This window comes from Ambystoma mexicanum, chromosome 2p, assembly GCF_040938575.1.
Source record: "Ambystoma mexicanum isolate Mex_15411 chromosome 2p, UKY_AmexF1_1, whole genome shotgun sequence".
Lineage (NCBI taxonomy): Eukaryota > Metazoa > Chordata > Amphibia > Caudata > Ambystomatidae > Ambystoma > Ambystoma mexicanum.
In genome coordinates, this window is record NC_090923.1 from 555,795,968 (window position 1) to 555,817,893 (window position 21,926).

The following is a 21,926-nucleotide window of genomic DNA, read 5'->3' on the forward strand; positions in this document are numbered from 1 at the left end:
GGGTAGCAAGTATATATATATGTAAGCCTCAGCCACAGGTATAGTGGGGTGAGGGGCAGCTATTCCCAAAACAATTTGATGTAGGTGTATTTCTTGACATTTGGGGGTCGTGTTTGCTAGGAGAGCCTCATAACAGAGGTGATATTAACAAAACATGTGTATGAATTCATAAAGTAATAGGGACTAATTATTGTGAGCTGTGGGAGAGCAAGAAGCAGATTCAAATGGGAATGCACTTGGGAAGGGTAGCATTGAAGAATGGGCCCCTGTGGTGGGCCTGTAGGCCCTTATCTCATATTGGTTTCTATTTCTGTCTCACTACAGAGTACCTCCCTCAATCCAGGTAACTCTTAGTGCTGGCTAATCAGAGAGATTTCCTCTCAATCCATTCATCTCCGAATACTCTCTAACCACAGAGTGTACCAGCCACCTCAAGCCTCTCCCGGTCCTGTCTAACCATGGAGCATCCCAACCACTCATAGCATATACTAGTGCTGTCTAACTATAGAGTATCCCAACCAATCAAAACATCTATCTGCTAACTATAGAGCTTCCCAACTACTCCAAGAACCTGCTAATCGTGCCAAACCAACAGTGTCACAACCACACCAAGTATCTCCCAGTGATGTCTAACCAAAGTGTCCCAACCACTACAAGCATCTCCCAGAGATGTCTAGCCACAGTGTACCGAGCACTCTAAGTATCCCTTAGTGTTGTCTAACAAGAATGTCCCAATCACTCCATGCTTTTCCCAGTGCTTTGAACTGAAAGAGCATTCCATCTGCTCCAAGTATATCCCAATCATATCTAACAACAGTGTCCCGGCCAGTCCAAGCATCGCTTCTCTCAATAAGCACAGAGTGCCACAGACACCAGCATCTTCCAGTGCTAAACACTTGTCCGACCACTCAAAGTATCTCTAAATGCTGTCAACAGCACAGACCACCTCATGCCTCCTCCACTGCTCCCCCCTACAGTGACCAAACTACTTTCAGTATCTCCAGGACATTTCTCATTACAAAGTGTGGAAACCACTTCAAGGATCTCCTTGTGCTATCTAACTGCAGTGTCTCAATGACTCATGCCTCTCAGTGGCTCAACCAACAGTGCTACCAAAAAACGTCAAGTTCAGGAGCTTAGGCAATGCGTGTATAACTCCACAATGATATAATATCGCTGCTCAGTTTCCAAAACCACCACAGTGACACACCTTTACGGTCTCAACCTCCTCACTTTCATATCCCGTCAGCGTGTTGCTATTCTTGAAGTGCCATGGCTCCATGACCCAATCATATGAACATGTAAATTGACAAAAGGATGTGTCTCTCTTACTCTCTTTAAATGCCTTGGGCCTCATTAGGAGGCAGGCGGCCATGTAATGAATGGTGCCAGTACGGGACCGACACCGTTTATTACGGGCTGCCCTATTACGAGGACTGCTGCAGGACCCGCTAAGGAACACCTGGTCAGATCAGGCGTCCTTAGCGGGTCCCGCTAGCAGTCCAGGATGCTAACAACGGGCCCATTCCCATTGAGCCCTATGGGACTCGAATGGGAATGGGGAAATGTTTTTTTCCGGAGCCTAGAAAAGGGCAATAACCGGGTCCGCCAAGGTCGGCATGAGCTGGTTATTGCCCTTTTCTGGGCCTCGGAATAAAATAATTACCGGCGGCAGCCGTGCTCTTAATAAGGGCACGGCTACCGCAAGTGTCCTAATGAGGCCCCTTGTCATCACACTACTTTCAGTATCTCCTTACTCCTTTTAATCAAAGAGTGCTCCAACCACTACACACATCCTTTTGGGTTGTTCTAATTACAGTGGCTCACTTAATCCAAACCTCTCCCAGCGCTGTAAACCCGCATAGCATCCCAAACACTAAGTAACTATCAGTCATGGCTACCCACAATGCCCTTACCAGTCCACTTGCAAGTAGCACTCCTCTGTCTAAGCGTATAGTACTACAACCAATCATCTTACAGTGCTAAGCACATGGCTATTAACTCCAAGCATCTCTAAATGTTGTGAACACCTTCGAGTGCCTGAGCAACACAAATACGTTTTCAGCGCTGTTTACCTACAGTAACCAAGCTACTCTAAGTATCTTCAAATTCTTTCTAATTACGGAGTCATCCAACCACTTCAGGAAACTGCTAGCATTGTCTAACTACTGTGTCTCAATCGATCAGTACCTCTCCCAGTGCTCCGAAAACACAGAGCGTACCAACCACTCATAGAACGTACCAGTCTTGGTTTCCCATAGCATCATAAGCACTTCAGACACCTCTCTTTTGTCAACCACAGATGGTCAACACCTGTTACAGCATCTGCAGGTCTGCCATTCCACAATTATATTTATTGGATATTTGTAAGGCACTTATACAACAAATGGTGTTTCAGTGTGTTTCCTAAGCCTTTCAGACACCTCTTTTTTGTCAAAAGCAGATGGTCAACACCTGTTGAAGCGTCTCCAGGTCTGCCGCATCACAATTTTATTTATTGGATATTTGTAAGGCGCCTATACAACAAATGGTGTTCCAAAGCACAATGATCCAACCATGTTTTAGTGTTGACTAGTGCCCAACCATTCCTTGCATCTCTTTGTGTTGTCTACGTACCAGTGTTGCAACTACTCCAAATATTTCCCTGCTAACTAGTACCCCAACCACTCCCAAGAATCCCTCAATGCTGTATACCAACCGGTTCCCAACTATATGCATTCCTGGGTTTTCTATATCCACAGAATGTCCAAACCACGCCAAGCCTCTCTAGATTGTGTTGGCCCTTCAGAGGCTCAACCATTACAGACGCTGCTTGGTACTCTTTGAGGTGTGGTCCAACTCCCAAGAATGCTAAGCATTTGTGCTTTGTAGACAGTACCTATCTCACTCCAGGCAACTTTAAATGTTACAGGCATCTCCCATGCATCTCCAAGGACTGTCTAACTATTGTCCCGACTACACCAAACATCGGTCATCGGTCAGTGCTCTGTCATTAGTACCACAACCACTCTCAGTGCTCCCTATAATACCCAAATAGTGTCACGTCTACCGTAAGCATCTCGCCTTGCCGTCTAACTCAAGAGTGTCCTAACTACTCCATGCATGTCTCGGTTATAATTCTGAACTGAGTGACCCATCCACTCCAGACATTTCATACACCATCTCCCTCTACCCGGCTATGCAAGAGCTTCTTTCTCACTTCTTTCCTTCCTCTGACAATTTAATAAGGGCGAAGAAGGAAATATGTTAAGGAAGAAACTGTCCCATATGTAATTCCTGCAGCTTTCTTTCTTTCTTTCTTTCTTTCTTTCTTTCTTTCTTTCTTTCTTTCTTTCTTTCTTTCTTTCTTTCTTTCTTTCTTTCTTTCTTTCTTTCTTTCTTTCTTTCTCTCTTTCTTTCTCTCTTTCTCTCTTTCTTTCTTTCTTTCCTTCCTGTTCTTGCACTTGTTTAAACCACACCTTTCCATTCTCCTTCCTTTCTAGAGCACTGGAGCCCAAGTCCAGGTGGCAGGAGAGATGCTGCCCAACTCTACTGAGAGATCTGTCACGCTCACCGGCACACCAGAAGCAGTCATTGAGAGCGTCAAACAGATCAGTTTTGTGATACTCGAGGTGAGCACCTTCTACCCTCTCAACACCTAATACAGTGTGATGCAGAAACCCATCAAGACCAGAAGCAAAAATGATGTATTCATAAATATTACATTATGTGAAGAGAACCAGGGAAATGCACGTCTAGTGGCTCCAGTTCTCAAGATGCTGCGACTTCGAACCAAGTGTGTACATCATAACTTCTAACAAATAGTGTGTGCACTGGGTTATGGCCCTGGCCAAAGCCTCTGTTCATCCAGACTTGACCCTTGGGAATTCATACACACCCAGCCATCACCCTAAATGAAACCTGCACAAGCTAGATTCCAAACAAAAAAATAACTTCCCCGCCTTCACCGCCGTGCCTGGGTTGTTAATCCCATGCTTCGTCGCCACTGTTGTAAGTCTCTGCTCATCTTGCACCCTGAGCCCCTCCCCTCACTAACAAAGGCACACGGACACACTTGTTCCTTGGTCGGGCTCCCTGGTCACTCTGCTGTGGCCAGGAATGCCCACTTTATTTATACTGCACGCGGCGGAGTGCAACGTCGATCCACCGCGTGCTTGTGCCCTTAAAGGGGCAGCACCACACCTGTCCTGATATGCAACAACTCATGTACACTCCCTGCTATGACTAAGAGGGACTCATGTGCACTACTGTAGATGCTAAGACTCTTGCGCACTACCTTTTTTTCCTCAATAATTCATGTACACACTCAGCCATGACTCAACGCGACACAACTGTATGCCTGGATATGATTGAAATTACTCCTGGTACCCACACAGCTATGACATATCTACACTGACTGTATCATGTACACTACATCTAACGAGTGTGGACAATTTGCGTACACTTCTTGTCATTTCTTAGTGGGATACATGCACAAAAACGGTGGGCTCGTGATCCTTATCCACTCATATCCACTACTTGCTGGGGCCTTGAACAAGGCCTTTAAAATGCTCCTGTGAGAACATGAGACAAATCAGACAAATCTACCATTGGCCTAGCCCGTAGTGGGCGACCATGTATCAGTCTTAGAGAATCTCCTAGGGGATCATTCTGCCCCCCCCTGCTCTTGTATCTCAGGGCCTTTGTGCATTGTGTTACTCCTAGATTACTCCTATCTTACTCCAATGGACACATTAACATAAGGCCCAAAGAAAACACATGAATCGATTCAACAATAGAAACACTTTCATTCATACATAGCAATGCATGATGCAAACACTACTATAATGCAAATCTCGAATTTGTACCTTTTATGCTTTTGGTGCAAATCTACCAGCAATGCAATAACTATAAGCCTTACAGGCTTCTAATGCAAGCATACTTCACACTCTCTCTCTAAGACAAACCCTGTCAGATTACCCCATCTATAGCTCTGTGTGAGTGTCTGTTCTAATTCCCCATGCACATGTCTTATTCAGCAATACTCCCCTCTCCAGCTCACTCTGCCAGTCTGGTCACTTGAACTGCCTCAATGCCTCTGCCAAGCTCTCAAACTCTGCTCTCATCAGAATGCCTTCCCAAGCTTCCGAACTCCCAAAGCCATTGGATTCTGCTGCACCAAAAACACTTCTCCCACAATGGCAACTTCTTTTCATTCGCCTCTCGATCTCATGCCAACCAAACGTCTCTCTCCAAGTCATCTCCATCTAAAAATTACAATCTCCTCACCTCTGGTTATACTATTCAATGACGTACACATATCCATGGTTACACTCATTCTCTGTAAGCTAAAATGCCTCTCTTTCTGTCTGTCAGCAATTCTAGTGCCTAAATGTCTGTGATGCATGTACTTGTACTTTTCAATCACTGCGTGTTCTGTCATCGTGACATTTTCTATATATCTATACCATATCTATCTTCTGTCTGCCAAGCAAACTGTTTACGCATGCTTGTATACTGTAGCTCATAACAATCTCTCTGCACTCCGCGGCGCTTCTGTGTGTCTAAATGGAATGGCTTAGGAGCCAGCTTTCTCTATTCTCGAATGTAGTGCCTAACACATTCATTCATACCAAGCACTATACTCAAAGCTCAATGCATATTCTAAGTGCACACTCAATGCATGTCTCTCTACAATGCATACATAATACATAACAACATATCTCTACAAATATAACATGTCTCTACAAATATAACATGTGTCTCTACATGGCACCTCAATATAACAGGCCTCATTCTATACACAATTTCAAATGCATACAAAGTTGCAGAATAATGTGGATAGTCTAATGTTACTATTTCATGTCACTACTAATCAGTACTAATCAGAATGTATGATGGATAACTGAACAGGATGCAATGGTGGATAACTGGATCTCTAAATGGGTAATGATTCTCTAACAATGGGTAATGATTCTGTAATAATGGGTAATGATTCTATAATGATAAAAAACCAGGCTTCTCCATACGATCAAGTTTCACACTCCTACGAAAATGAAGGCACCGGGCACGGGTATGACCCTAAGTGAATGAAATGCACACCCCGTCAGGGCTCTTGCTGGAAATGCAACAAAGGTTCCGAAGGAGCAAAATTCTTTGGATGGATTCAATTAATAATTCTTCCACGAAAAGGGTTGTCACAAGCCTGGTGTGTTTCAAATTATCTAGATTCTTCATTCGGGGCATAAAATCTATAAGCAAATCAACATTATTATGATTTTCTCTATTACTCATAGATTCACAGTGATTACATCATTTGAATACATAGCAGTACTCTGACACCACCCCAATGTTATTATTATTGTTAATATTATTATTATTATTATTAGTATTATTATTAGTATTATTATTAGTATTATTGTTAGTATTATTATTGTATTTATTGAGCGTGGACCTTGCTTCGAGAAGCAACATAGCACTTTACAGAGGTATACAACAGTACAGATGCATAACGGACCACTTTTCAGTGGTAAATACAGAACAGCTATACAGCGGGGGGTAGGATACAGAGGTGCACAGAGGAGGGGTACAGCTGCAGCGGGTGGGGGAGCAGAGGGGCAGGCAACGTCTAGCAAGTCAGGTGGCACAAAGGGCGACATGATGGCCTAGGTGTTGAGGAGAGACTCCTTGAATAGGTGGATCTTGTTAATGGAAACGTTCTAAGTTGGCGTTATTGCCACTGAAGGTTGGTATTTTACAGTGGCTTTCATGTGACTTATCATTATGAGAAGATTCAGAAATCCCTCTGGGACCGTCTTTATCTGACAATCGGATATTGTGAGATTCTTCCTGTATTCTTATGCTGATCATATGTTTTCCTATGCTGATCATAGGAAAGTGACATGATAAACTAAAACTCCTGTGATTAAAATTTGTACCACACCTTTCTAGGAGGCCAACAAAAGTCCATGATAAGGAAATGATATTAGATAGTTGTTGGACCTATGGCAGACCCCCATTATTATTAAAAAGAAAATGACATTACAACACTCTTCCCTACTACATCATATGGAAGTAAAAAAGTAAAAGATAGCGAGAATGCCATGAAGAAATGTGGGTTCTGGATTGAAGGTCATATCTCTTGTATTTGCAGTGCCGCACAACCAAGTTTACTGCCTGATTCCAAGGATCAACAAGGCGGGGGGGAGCCTTCCATGCCCCACGACTGTTGAAGCAAGCATAAGGAGGATCCCCTGTTCATGCTAGGCTGGTCCCCATCATTTGGTAGGGATCAGTCTGCTTGGAGAAATATTAGTTTCCCCAAAATCTATGGATATCTAGAGTGCCGCCAATGCGATGACTGAATGAGGAATTGGACCACAAACAGAAGTCTGCATATTTAAGAGGCATGGTCCATTTAAGGAGGCACACTTCCTTAACTAGGCCTAACCTGGCTCTGGACCCGCCACAGGTCTACAGTGTCCCCCCCAGTATGCCTGCTAGGGATTCTGAGTTCAATTACAGAGGACGAGGAAGGTGGTAGAGGTGAGAAAGTGGTGATAACAGTACTGGAAGAAGGTGGGAGAGGTGAATAGGTGTGACATCAACATCCCCGGGGTAAGGCGGTAGAGGCAGTAGAGTTGGTGATAACAGCTGGATAGGGGGGTGGTAGAAGAAGTTCAAAGGTGGTGGTGGCACCATCAAGAGAGGAAAGATGGGGATATTTTAGATTACATCAGAGAATGTAAGAGACCCTTAGTTCACGTTCTGTCAGAAAGGAATGTTGATGTGACTCCTGTGGGAGTGGTGGGGGGAGATTGTATATAGTTTCAAGATTGAAAATGTAGATAATATAAATTCTTTCCTCATTGTTATGTTTCAAATGTAAATATTGGTAAGTAAAATAAAAGTTCCAACAAAAAAAAAAGAAAGGAAGGGCTGGTTAGTGCTCAGAGAGTGGGAGACTTTCTCTGTGCCACAGCCTCATTTAAAGACATTAACTACTACAAACTCAAAATTGTCCTCCAAAGTATAGGCGGCCAGAGCCTACCACCACACATACAAGGTAGGTGGATAGTTCCCTCGCTGCACCACATAGACTAGAGTTCCAGAACAGTTAGAAAACCCACAATGCCTAAAAAAGAGAAGGAGCCCGAGGTTCCTCATCAGACCAAATCTGACAGGTTCCTCATAGGGAAGGAACCTGGGTCCTTTTTTGTAGAGACAGGGCACAGAAAATCCTCCAAACCAGCGATTACAGTTGCACTACGTAGGGAAGGACTTTGTTTTGGGACACATCAAATGAAACCCGGTGGGGGAAATACTGCAACCAGACTGATACATTGAGAGAGATTGAGAGAGAGAATGAGAGCGAGAGAGAGAGAGAGAGAGAGAGAGAGAGAGGCAGAGCGAGAGTGAGGGGGAGAGAGAGAGAGAGAGAGAGAGAAAGAGAGATAGATCCTCTGAAAATACACTTGGAAACAAAGGGGCTGAGTTTTCACTTGGATTTTGAGTTCATTACCACCTATATATTTATGATTTTTCCCAACCAGTGTTAACCTCCCAAATAAATGTCACCATCTTTGAGTTCTCTTTCTTGGTGTGCTTCTTATTCCATGTCACTTCATGACAGTGACTAGGATTGAACTCTGCGGAGAAATGCACTGGACGTCTGGTATTGTGATGTAAACTCTGCCTCATTACGCAGGGGGACGTGTGGTGTAAGTATCATGCACTACAATTCCTGTAATTAATTGGAGGGGATAATTAATTTTCTAATTTAAGGCAATCACAGTTCATTACTGACAGTGGCTAATAATACATTTTCTATAAAATGTGGCAAAAACGTGTATAATTCAAAATCTGAAAATAAAAAAGGACAAACTAATAGAGGGTAAAACAAAGATGATTAGTTAGGGTGAAAATGTCAACTCTCCTACTGTGTAGTTTGAAATGTTATGACGTGTTGTCATATTGCTAGTCTTATCTAGTCTTAGCTAGTCTCTAAGACAGAAAAGCATTTCATCGCCATAAGGAGGTGCTATACAAATGCCAGATAACATAATACAACAAATACTCTTTGAAACCACCATCAGATTTCAAAAGTTACAGTACTTGGGCATGGGTGGAGGATGCATGAATACGGTTCACTTCTGTGTTGTCGTGCTAGTTGTAGCATGACACCACCTGTCTGAGAGTTATGCTTGATGTGTTGTCTTGCTGCGCTGTTCCACTTGTCCCCCTTGTGTATGTTGAGTGTTGCTGTGCATGCAGAGACAGTTGTTGTACCAGTATGTGTGTTTGGTGATGTTTGGTGATGCTTGATGATGCTTGTGATGAATGCTTGGATTGATGTAGTGTAGAGATGGTTGAGTGTACCGTGCAGTTTCCTGGTGGTTTGTATTCTTGTTGGGACCGACTGATTTGGGTGATGTTTGGGAGCTGGTTGCATGTGTTTCATGCCTGGAATGTGATGGTGAAAGTTATTGGATTATGTACCCCTTCTGTGTTTGTTGTTCCTGTTATGGGCAGCACCACCTTGTTAGTTTGTTGGACTCGGGCAGTCAGGATGTCTCGCCTCGACGAGACACGTTACATCCGGGTCTAGTGTTTGGCAATTTGTGATATCCTCCGCATCTGCTTTCCCACCTCTCTGTGTGTAGTTTGTTTCTGTTGTTCCCACTTCGGTGTTTGTGCAGGTTGTGGCAGACTCTGTGTCCGGGGGTGGCAGCTCCGGATGGAGGGTTGTTGGTTGTGGCAGAGGAATGCTGGGTATGTGTCTGAGATGCATGGTAAGGTCTGGCGTGTGTGACTTTCTGTATGAAAGGGAGATTTTTTTTGATGTATGACTGTTTATAGGAAGGGAGATGTTGTAATGTGAGTTAGTCTTGTTCTATATCACTGGCCAGGAATGCATGCTGATAGAATGTTGGTGTGTGTTTGATAGACAGCTCAGGAGAATGTTGAGTAAGTGTTGTGTGTGAGTATTCCATGAATGTCAGTTGGGGGCCTGAGCTGGATGTGAGAGCATGCGCAGTGGGTCTGTCTCTTGTCTCTGGATATCTTATGTGCCTACCTGTCTACTTGCATTGTACATACCTACAAGTAACTGGAGTCGTTCATATGTACTTATGTCTAATAAAGCATCCTGGTTTATCTACATGGCTCCATAGCTGGTCTGTGTACTCAACAGCTGCACCCCACATCTTTCATAAGAGTTCATCTACATATTCATGTGGGCCCTTTGGCTGCAAGCTCAACAAAATCAGACCAAATTGATTTGTTTTGCATCAGCAATTTTTTGACCACGTTGTGGATCACTTCCGGTATTTCCAATCGTGTTTGTGAGATGGTGTGTTTATAGTCCAGAAAATGATGGGTTATTGTAAATTGTATGTTTGTAAATTTTATTTATGTTAAGGCCAGCCAATTCTGTGTTCAATAGCAGTAGATAACAGCGGTTCTACCATGTTATTATGTTATTATAAAAATATAATCTTTTTCTGCAGGAAATTATTACACAATAATTTCAAGAAAACTACATTTAATAATAAGCACCTGAATAGAAAAGATGTGCTTGTCTTAAAACAACATCACAAATAAGTTTCATTGCAGTTTTGAATTTCTCCTGATCACTTGAGGCAGTGATAATCCTTTAAATAGTCTCTAAACGAACTGAAGTCTAAAAACCTCTTATGGGGGTCAGGATTCAGTGAGCGTTTTTCCAACAGTGACCTTGCTTATTACTGCTTCAAGGGGGAGTGATCTCGCAAGCAAGAGATGAAGGAGCTGTGTACAGTTAAGGGAAGCCCAGAGGGAAGGAGGGCTGTGTTCAAGATGGCGGTGAGGGCGCTTACAGCTCTGAGATTGCTCAGAACACAGGCTTGGATTGTGGAATTCATCCTGCAATCCGAGCAAGCTGATTGGCTGCAGCACCCACTCTGGTGCTTATATGAATACATTACCATAGGCCTATATCTCACCTACTGCGGTTTGTATGAGTTCTCTTCTGACCTTATAGATACAGGGACATTCCACGGGGTTTGGGTGAGGGAAGCAGTGGGTCAATACTCACATGTACTATGAATTGCGACATTATATCAAGGAGGTTGTAGGAGTGAAGTAGGATCGCTTTCTCCATCCCAGGCTAGGCTCTGCATAAACTAGGCTATTCATGAGTTGTAGAAGCTCGGATGTAGGTAAAGAGGTGTACATTGTACAGTAAGCTTCCACCTTCACTCCAGTCGCTCAGAGCAATGGGGCAATGCCCAATAAACCAGATTGACTTGCCAGTACGGACAGCCTTCTGAGTCAATGTGGTCCCTTTAATTAGTTTGTACAATGTGCAGCTGGTGCTTTATCATTAGCAATTTCCAACACATTTCTTTTCCCCAGGGTTACTAAAAACAGCATGCCATGGAAGGTCACAAACTGTAATGCAGGATGTGGACCACTTTCATTGTAGGTGCCCAGGGTTCTATTTTCCGCCACTTGGGTTGAAGAGATGCCCTGAAACTCCACCTCAAACAAAATGAATTCATTATGTTATGACATTGCCCAGCATATTAGGGGCCACTATTAACCAACAGGCAGTCAGATGATTGTATCATGCAAACTGTATAATTCACTGTGTCCTCTAGTCTACTTATGTCACTGGCACACCTCGGTGGACGTGTGCCTATCAATGCTGGTGCCCTATCATGCCAGTGAACGCTTTGGATGGCGGAAAGTGAGATTATAGCTGCGAATATAGAGTGCCTGGATCATCTTTACAATGTGCAGCAATACATTCAAGATGTGGTAACTCAAATCCCTGCCTACTTAGCTTGGAAAGATAGCCGTTTCCAGAGTTCAGTGCAGTTCCAGAATCATTGCAGTAATGGAAAGTAAAAAATGCCAGAAAGAGAAGGAAAGGTTAACAGGCCTTCTCATGTCATGCACAGGCACTGTGGAACAAAATCCCAACAGACATGTTCCCTTCTCAAATGGTTAGGAAATTCAGGCAACCGCTGAAGGTCTTGCTGTCCCGTAGTCATTCATAGAACTAGGTGAGTTTCTCGTCTCTTCCAGGTAGATCGTCATCTCGTGACATTATTTGTATGCACTGTATTCTACGCTTCATTGCTTCTCAGCTAAATTTATGCTGTAGAAATACCATAAATGCATGCGCAAATACACAAGAACATTCAATATGGTCAATTATGGAACTGGGTGTTCTAGTTGTGCATCGATTGGATAAGCTGCCAGAAACTCTTAGCTGCTTGAGCTAAAGTGAGGAACCCCATCACTGGATGAGCCATTCTTCCCTAAAGCCAGAAATGTGAATTATGAGATCAACCTGCTTATATGAAGAATGTGTCTGTGCGTGCATGTTGGTAATATCTCTTTTCCTTTCTTTCAGACCAGTCCAAAGGGGCCCACCATTCCATATTGTCCAAACATGTCACTGGGAATGGCTCTACTTTCAGCCAATCAGGTAACCAATTTGAATAATACCAAGCAAGACTATTGTGATCAAAATATTGACTCCTGTATCGCTGACCGGAAATGGGCAATCAAACAATCTCTTTATTTAAGGGTATTTCAGTCTGATAAAAAAATGTCCCTAACCTGTTGGGCTTACTTTAGTCAATATGGGGTGTAGGAATGTTATATTTTAAACTGTTGTCAGAATACTAGCCCAAATGTGGGTTCTCCGTCATATAATGTTACAATGTTATCAATAACATCTTGAAGGAATGGTATATTTTACCTGTGATGGAAAAGCATTCACGTGATGTAGGGATGTTATCGTTAACATGGTGTGGGAATGTTATCTTTACCCTGGTGTGGAAATGTCATCCTGAGCCTGGTGGAGGAAATGTATTCATCACATGTTTTGGAAATGTTATCCCTAACCTGGCGGGGAATTGATATCCATCGCATTATGTGATAACATAACCCAGAACGTGGGCTGAGGATTTTGTTATTGACCTGGTATTAGAATGTTAACTTTCACCTGGCTTTGGACCTTATCCTTGCGAGGGCTAATATCCAGTACCTGGGAGGATCCTATCCCTTTCTTTGACTAAAATGTTATTCCCAGTGTTAGTACATTATCGCTAGACTAACTTGGGAACATTATCCCAAACTTGTTGTGGGAACTTTATCGTCCAGTTAGTGTAGTGAGGCCATGACTGTCCTGATCTTGTCCTATCTTAGTGCAAGTCCGTTATCATTGAGTTGTTGTGAGATTTTTGGCAATGCCCTGATCCAGAAACCCTCAGTATTGCTGACCTAATTTCATTATTTTCTCTTTTCAGGGTTTTCCAGTTCAGGGGCAGTATGCTGTTTCTCAAGCAGAGGTGAGGTTTGGTTTTGATTATTTAGCAATGTGTCGTCTTGAGGGTCTTTAGCGGAAAATGTGTAAACCATCTCAGGGCTCCTGGAGGTTGTGAGTTTACGACGTCCTCTTTCATTCGCTCCACCTTACTCTTACTTCAGATAGGTGCAGATGGGCGTTGACCAAGAGCCAGGTATTTCAAAGGATCTGAAGGCTGTCACTTGTCAGTCAAATGAAGAGTCATTTGGCCTTTAAGGAATTAGCAAGGATGTACTCATAAAGTTTGAGTTTAAGTCTGTGACTATAGATTGCCTGCACCTAACCATTTAAGCTCCAGCTTCCTCTCTCCACCTCTGTCATTCTCCAGCGCTTTTCCTACCCCTCTACCTACCTCTACCATGTCTTCTCACTCTCCAGCATGGTTCTGAATGTGGATGATTCTGACCCGGCCCGCAGCTCCTTTCTCATTGTCGAGCACTGCTTGTAGATGATGTCCGTCCAGTCACCCAGACCCTCTCTTGTTCTCTTGACAGTGGTCTGTTGATGTTTTCTGATCAGATCTGTTCCCATTCCTGAGCTCAGTGCTGTCAAGGGATGGGTTATGACCTACCCTACGAGACCCTCCCTCACTCTCCCTCTGGATTACTTCTAAACCGCCCCTTAGATTTCCCTAAATCTAATGCATCGGCACTGTGTGTAGTTTGTGAGTTCTGAAGCTCTGTATTCTCTTTCTGGGATCTCTAGGTGAACAAGCTGCAGCAGTTTTCAATGCATCAGAATCCATTCTCTGCCCTCTCTCAGGTGCCTGTCTATTTACACCCCAAGACACATGCAAACGCACTTCCTTTGTTCCCTTTTCTAGAAAGTGGCCTCACCTGTGGTCAACAATCACTCCTTCTCTGGGTCTTGTCCTCCCTCACTGAACTAACGTAACCCTCCCCAACATCAGGTGTTTCTGGCCCCTATACACCTTTTCTTCCCTTTCAGTGCTCTTCCATCCCTCCTCCCAAAGGCCTTTCTATGTCTCCAGGTCCCCCGTAAAGTGCACTCCCACACTCTCCGTCGTGGATTTTTCTAGCTCAGTATTTGTCTTTGTCTCCCATTGGACTCTTTAGGTGAACAAGCTGCAGCAGTATTCCATGCATCAGAACCCATTCTCCGCGCTCTCCCAGATGCCTGCGATGGTGTCAGGTAAGAAAGCTGTCTATCCCCAACTTTGAAGGAGCTGACTTCTCATGGCGCTTAGGCCCTCTGCTGCATTTGACAGTGTCTCAGGTCTCAATACTGGGCTGCCTCGCAATCTCTCAGCTAGCCATGCCTTGACCTCCTGAATTTAAGTTACTCCCTTTACACTTAGTGCATGTTGTCCTGCCTATTGCTTCCCCCTCCTCCTAGAACCCTCTCCTGTGTGCTGATCCCTTTCTCCTACCTTGAGTCAATCCATTTGTTGTGAGGATATCATTTCTCACCCCATATTTGTGAATGTGCACGATTCAGTGACCAGGTTTTTTCCATCATGCAACCTTCATTGTGTTTATAACTTTTGAATACTTCCTCTAAGTTAAGACGTTGTAACTTCCAAACCTGTGCGTGCGTGTATATGTATATGTGCACATACATGTATATATTATATGTATATACACATATTTCACATATGACATTACCTATGGTGTCACCAGTGACATTGCTGGAGACTAGAGCACAATGATGGCATCACAGATGGCAACGCCAATGACATCATTGATGACATCATATATAGCAATATGACATTATCAGTTCCATCAATAGTAGAATGGTTTACATATGAAAGTTAAAAAGAGATGAGCTATAAAAAAAATTGCATCTAAGAATAATGGAGTCAAGTTCGATGTTTGTCTTAGTTTCACATTTTAAAGGCTATCACTTTTCAGCTTCATATTCTTGTACACATGATTAGACAGTATTGACTGCATATTTACAATACAAATGTATCCTAGCCCCTTCATAAGACTGTTCTTAAATGGTTATCTTTTGAATGAAAACCCAGGCTATAGTTGGGTACTCAAAGTAGTGACTTTGGCCTTCAAGATATGTTGTAAGGTAATCTCTATGAGTGCAGGCACATGTTAAAACGTCCACTTTATAGTCTTTCAGAGCATGGTGACTAGCTAAATGGATGTGAGTAGAGTAACTATGACTTTGCATCCGTCGAGAGAATGATAGTAAAAAAATGAGAGGTAACAGTTTTCCAAACCCTTTTTCTTTTTATATCACAACAAACTGTTGTATTGTCCAATTTGACCTAATGCCAATTTCACTTACTCCCATCTAACCGCATCTTTTGGACATAATTCGGTAGGTCAAATGGTACACTTTAATAAAAAAATAGCTGTGGGGTGGGGAAAGGGAATAGGTTGAGGTAGGGGAAGTTGGGGGGGAGGGGTGTCTCCTCCGAATTAGAGGGGTTGCGAGAGTTCTCCCTCCGCAGTAGGTCAAAATAAATGAGGTAAATAAAATTAGGTAAAATGGGCAGTAGGTCAGGTTTTTTAGGTCAAATAACCCATATTCCAAACTGTCAGTTGAACCTTCAAGTAGAAGGTGGCCCCAATGATGTGACAATATAATGGTTATGTTAAATGGACTGTAAAGGCCAATCACACAGTAATACATTTACATACACTGATGACAAAGGTTTTTACTGAAAAGGAAGTGAATGTATTCTACTGCTTAAAGTTGTGATATTTCAATTGTATATAACACTGTAGGTTACCTGGAGTATGAATTGCTTTCTAAGGGGTATTCTTTTTTTTATTTTTGAAGCTTAGAAAATGAATTTGGTCATTCAATGTAATGTGCATGGCATACTGTCAGGTTCACTTGCATATCTGTTAGCATGAAAAACATCCCTCCTTTGACATTTTCTTGTTAAACTGGCATGTTTCTTTGTTTACAATCTGCGCCCAAATGCAATTGAATCTGCACAGTGCAAAATACATGCACACCAATACAATATGTTTGTCACACGTATTGTAATGGAGCAATGTCATTTTTCACTCTTACGGTAGTTTCCAGTGATATATGTGATGTCAAAGGAAATGTTTTATGTGATGTTCTTAATGATATCATTGATGTTGCCATCAATGTGTCTAGTTTTCATGAAGTTACACATTTCATAAGTGAGGTCATAAGTGAAGTCATATGTGATGTCATAGCTTCCAACATCTGATGAATTTCAGGGGTTTTGTAGCATTAAACCAGCATCTTAACATGCCTTCAACTAAAGATGTTTCAATGCAACAAACCCGAATATAAAGAGTTGTGTTGCATTGAACTGATTCCACTTAACTCTCTCTTAACTAAACATTTTTCACCTAATTTCAAGGGTTATGTTATGTCATATCCCACACCACCTGTAGTACTACAGTGTTTTCTTCTGATATCATAACTGATGTCACATGCAATGTATTCAGTGGCCCTCATTACAACTCCAGCGGTTGCCGTGCCAGTAAAAACGGCAGGCTGCCGCCAGATTTGTCTTTTTTTCCAGTGCCTGGCCTTTGGGAATCACCAGGGCTTTATAGTCCCGGTGGTCCATGAAGCCAGGCGCCGGAAAAATGTTATTCCCCATTCCCATTTGAGTCCCATAGGACTCATTGGCAATGGGGAGGACGGAAGCACCGGCACTGTGCGCAACAGTGCCGGTGCATCCGTCAAAGTTTGTTGGCGGCTGCCTTCCCGCCCTGCAGGTCTGAACTGGCGGGCGGGACGGCAGCCGCTAACAGAACTCGGAGTGTGCCAGTCTGGTAACAACAGTGCTGGTACGCTTACCGGCACCGTTGTTACTGGACTGGCACACTCATAATGAGGCCCAGCATGTTTTTAAACCATCCACCATGGGGCTTTCTCTCATTGCAGGTCCGTGGGCCACTGGTCGTGCCCTTCAGACTTGGGTAGTGAACAGTTTGCCTAGGAATGACCAGAATGGGAAGAGATTGAGTAACTGAGATAAGGAAGAGCAGGAGGGACTACGGTGAGGAAAAGTAGGAGAGGCTGAGATGAGGAAGAGCTAGTAGTACTGCGATGATGAAGAGCATGAGAGAGTGTGACACAGGAACTCAAGAGTCTGCAATGATGATGTGCAGGAAAGATTGCAATAAGCAAGCGCACAGGTGACTGTGACGAGGAAGAGCAGGTGGGATTGCAATGAGGAAGCGCTACAGAAACAGTGATGAGGAAGTGCACGAGAGACTGGGACGAAGAAGAGCATGAAGGAGTGTGACGAGGAAGAGCTCAAGGGACAGCGATGGGGAGGAGCAGACTACAAAAAGAACAAGAACGTGCTTGATGGACTGTAACGAGGAAGAGCACAAAGGATTGGGATGAGGAAGTGCACAAGGAACATGGTAGAGCTTAAGGGACGGGGACATGGAAGAGCTTTAATAACTGTGACAACAAAATGAGCTCAAAGGATAGCGGCGAGAGAGCACCAGGGACTGGGACAAGGAAGAGCAAGTAGGGCTTGGATGAGTAAGAGCCTAGGAGACCTGAACAGGGCAGAGCATGGGGGACTGCGCCAAGGAAAAGATTGAGGTTCGACAACGAGGAACAATTTGAGGGACTGCGATGAGTGAGAGCACATGGAACTTCACCAAGAAAGAGTATGAGAGGGAGCCCAAGGAGCTGCAGCGAGGAACTGACCAGGAAGTGGGATGTGAAAGAGGAAGCGCCCCTACTTATATCAGATTAAGGACTTTCATGCTCGTACTCATGTTTCTTGTGGCTTTCCCATGAATACTCAAATAATATGTTTCTATAATTTGGAAAATATTCCAGCCCCACAGACCATTTTCTCACGAACCATGGTGTACACATATGAACAGGAGCGTACAGTTCTCTTGGGCCCTGGAGCGCATATTTCTGAAGCTCTACCGTCTCTACATTGGTTACCTGCAGAAAGACATGTACAGTTGAAAGTACTGTATCTGGTCCATAAATCATATTACAAAGAGACCCCTCCTTTTTTAGTGTTAGGTTTGCTCATTATAAATCTCCTCGTTTACTTTGATCTAGTTCTGCTGGACTTCTTTCTGTACCTAGGTTCAGGCTTTCTAGGAGGGGTGACGTTCTGTCTCTGTGCTGGCTGGCAAGCATTGGAATCCTTGCCAGCGCAAAGCTCTGCCTCGCTGAGAACCACCTGGAGTTCTGGCGGAGTTTAAAAACATTCCTATTCCCACACTAATCGTCATGTATTTCTGACGTATTGGTGTTGATTTGCAGTTCATCTTTACCGCCAAGATGCCTTTTGAGGGCGATAGACTGCGCTATTTAAATTCCAACACCATACCATAAGGATACCCCAACATGAAGTAGGAAACGTTACTTGCCTAATTTAACAGTTATCCATCAAGCGTAAATGCCTCATATAACCAAATAACCTTCTCTTCCATTTGTTTCTCGGATGAAGGCTATTTTAAGTTGGGACAGAGAGAGGATTAACTCTCCCCCAGCTGTTTCTGAAAGCCATTTTAGGGGGCTCTGCTACTACTCAACTGAGAAAGATTAAATGGCTTCTAATTAGCCCATTGCATCATGGCTCTGCCCACTTGCTTCAAACTGCCTTCTGTAGCCTTCATCACTTCTTTCACGTCCTCGCCCACCTTGCAGCATAACAACCAATGTCCCCAAGCCTCCCATTCCTCTGTCATTCTCTCCTGGCGCCTGCACCAAGGAGGCAGGCCCACTGAAAGTTCATTATTAGCTCATTCAGTGATTATCCTTTGAGTATCATGACACCCCAGTTTGTGTACAGTGCATTTAGGTGCAAGGGGATTCTGGGACAATGAATACTTTACTATTAGGTAGTTATCCGTATCTCAGCACCCCCTTTGTGTGTGTATACAGCTACAGCATCAGGACACTGAATAGTTTATTCGCACTGGGGAATGGCCATTACTTTTTTTATGTGGGAGCCTCCCCACCTCACTCCACCCCCAAAAACCAACAAACCCACTTCCACTCCCCAATTTACCTGCTCTCCTTCTGATCCCAACTGCCATAGAAATGGGAAAGGGACCTAGTCCATTTTCCCTATGGTGGCGGCCATCTTTTTTTCCTTTCTTCCCTCTGGAAGGGTGCAAAAAAAAAAACATTCAGTCCCCAGATGTACCCCGGGGTGCGAATGGCTTTCACCCCCACGGTGGGCTTGCTGAAATGGCCATATACACGCCATACTTTCGGCGAGGGACGGTCCTCTTGCTGTTTTGGGGACTGCTAATGGTCCCTGTTATCTACCCGTTGAAATTCCTGTGGTAAATATAGCACCCAGGGAGGTACTGGGTGACTCACACTCACATCCAGGAGCAAAATCCCCACTTAGCACTTGTGCTGTATGATCATTGATCCGCACCCAGCAGTGATGCAACTGTTCAGCAATCCAAATGCTCCTGTGCCCGTCCAAATATCCTATCTCTGCTCCCTTGGCATCCTGTGCCTATCAAAGCTTTGATGATATGGTGCAGTCTTCGTGTGGCTCTGATACAATGTGTGGCTTTCTAGTCTGCATCCTCTGTACTCCTGGGATGGGTAGGATTCTATTTTGAGTGGCTGGTCTCATTCTTTTGCAGACTCATTTCAAATTCCACCAAACCCTAACCAGGGATGTGCTTCTTAACCTGGTAGGGGGTGGCTGTGGATTACATGGGGGCTTGGTGTCCATGTCAGTTGCAAGCTGCTCCCCTTGTACTCATCCTGTTTCATGGGTATTTCAGTGGGCTGATTACTACAGAAGGTGTGCTGGTCATAGCTTTTGTTTTGTGTTGATTGACTGTTTCCTCAAATTCTCCAAATCAAGAGGCTGGGGCCCAAATCCCCTGCAATCTAACATTGCAATCTCTGTGTACAGCCTAGCAGCCGAATTAATAACAGGCATAGCTAGATCCAACATTGTATGAACAGCAGTCATTTCTGATCATCTTCTATGTTGTGGCAATTTAAAGCACATTAATAAAATGACAAAACCTCTAGCAAGATTTGACTGATGACAAACTCCCCATCCTAGCTCATGCTTCATCTCCCACTATCCTAACCACCCTCTCCATGCATCTTCCACCAACATCCCGATGGCAAGGACCAGCTGTGCACACACTCAATCAACTAATGTCAAGCAGGATGGCTGATTACTCTTATCTTCTCTAGAACAGCATTTCAGCTAAGGATGGATCAGTCTTGCTGTTAACAAATTCAAGCCTTGACGTGGACTGGCTCTCTACCCCTTGGTGTGTTAGGTGCCTCTGAGCATCTGCATACCACTGTGCCACCAGAGGGTCCTTGGTGGACCTTCCAGGTTATTTATGTATTTATTTTTCAATTTGTTAAGCACACAAAACTCTCAGACATGAAGGCACTTTTACAACCAGTTACACTCAATTATGAACAGGAGAGGGTCATAGATGAGCCAGTTACACATGTATGCAAATGTCAGGTGGATTAGGAATTGGAATGTCAGGTGGCTTAAGTGAAGAGGCAGGTTTTCAGTGATTTCCTGAATGACCAGTAGGATTGTTCTGCCCTTAGGTGAGTGAGGAGAGAGTTTCATAGGTGAGTTGCCACCGATGGGGAGCTTGCACCCCCACTTTTTATCCATTTGCATTAGGGCGGGCTGGATAAGTATGCGTGTGTAAGCCCGTCTAGTAGGTCTAGAGGACTGGGACTTTGAGAATCTTTAGGAGAGGTAGGGCGGTGCAGAGTTGGACAGACATTTGTGAGTGATGGATAAAGTTTTAAAGAGGATCCTTTCCTTGTTCGGAGGCCAGTGAATGCTTCATCTCGCCTCAGTTATGTGCTCTCTTTTTGGGATGTTAAGAGCAGCACGGATAGCATTGTTCTTGATCACTTGGAGTTTGTGGATGTTATGCGTAGAGGTGCCAGTGAAGAGGGCATTGCAATAGTCTAGCCTAGCTCAGACGATGGCCCTCGCAATGGTCAGACAGTTTTTAGGAGCTAGGAATGGTCTGGCAGTATTGATTAGCTTTGTGGTGTAGGTGGCTGAGGTGGCAATGGTGTTGACCTGACATGTCAGCGAAAGAGTGGAGTCAAGGTAAACACCTAGGGTCTTTACTGATGCAGAGATAGGAATCTGAAACCCATCAATGCTGAAGTTGGAATATTGGAGATCCAGTTTTTTCATAACAGCTGGAGGACCAACCGACAGGATCATCATCTTTTCATAATTTAAACAGAGACCATTAACAGCCATTCACGCCTGGATCATCGAGTCGATTGCATTGAGTGTTTGTGAGTCTTCAGTGTAGTTGCCGTAGAGAGGTTGAAGAATTTACATATCATCGCCCTAGTTTGTGTAAAATATGCTGATGGAGTCCACGAGATCAGAGAGGGGTTTGGTGAAAATGTTGTAAATTTTGGGTGACACACAGGAACCCTGGGCACACCACATGAGATGGGCGAGGGAGGGGCACAGGCAATATCCGAAAAGACTCTGATTGATCTGTCGGCCAGAAAGGAAACTATCCATGAAGTGGCTTCGGGTGAGAAGTTTGCTGCTGAGGTGTGGCGGTGGCAGAGAATGTTGAAGTCAACCAGGTCGAAGGTGGCAGATAGGTCTAGTAAGTGGAGAAGGGGTGACTTGCCT

At 43.9% G+C, this 21,926-nt stretch overlaps 1 protein-coding gene across 6 annotated transcripts in view; it reads left to right on the forward strand.

Annotated features, from left to right (window-relative positions):
* PCBP4 (poly(rC) binding protein 4) overlaps positions 1–21,926 on the forward strand; it is a 263,525-nt gene that overhangs the window by 211,251 nt on the left and 30,348 nt on the right. For 4 of the 6 annotated variants that reach the window (XM_069644020.1, XM_069644022.1, XM_069644023.1 and 1 more), the window contains exons 7-11: positions 3,483–3,611; positions 12,380–12,454; positions 13,281–13,322; positions 14,045–14,101; positions 14,416–14,491. In XM_069644020.1, coding sequence (XP_069500121.1) covers positions 3,483–3,611; positions 12,380–12,454; positions 13,281–13,322; positions 14,045–14,101; positions 14,416–14,491 — 379 coding nt within the window. The remainder of the gene's footprint in view (positions 1–3,482; positions 3,612–12,379; positions 12,455–13,280; positions 13,323–14,044; positions 14,102–14,415; positions 14,492–21,926) is intronic. The other 2 variants (XM_069644025.1, XM_069644026.1) reach the window with 1 other exon arrangement.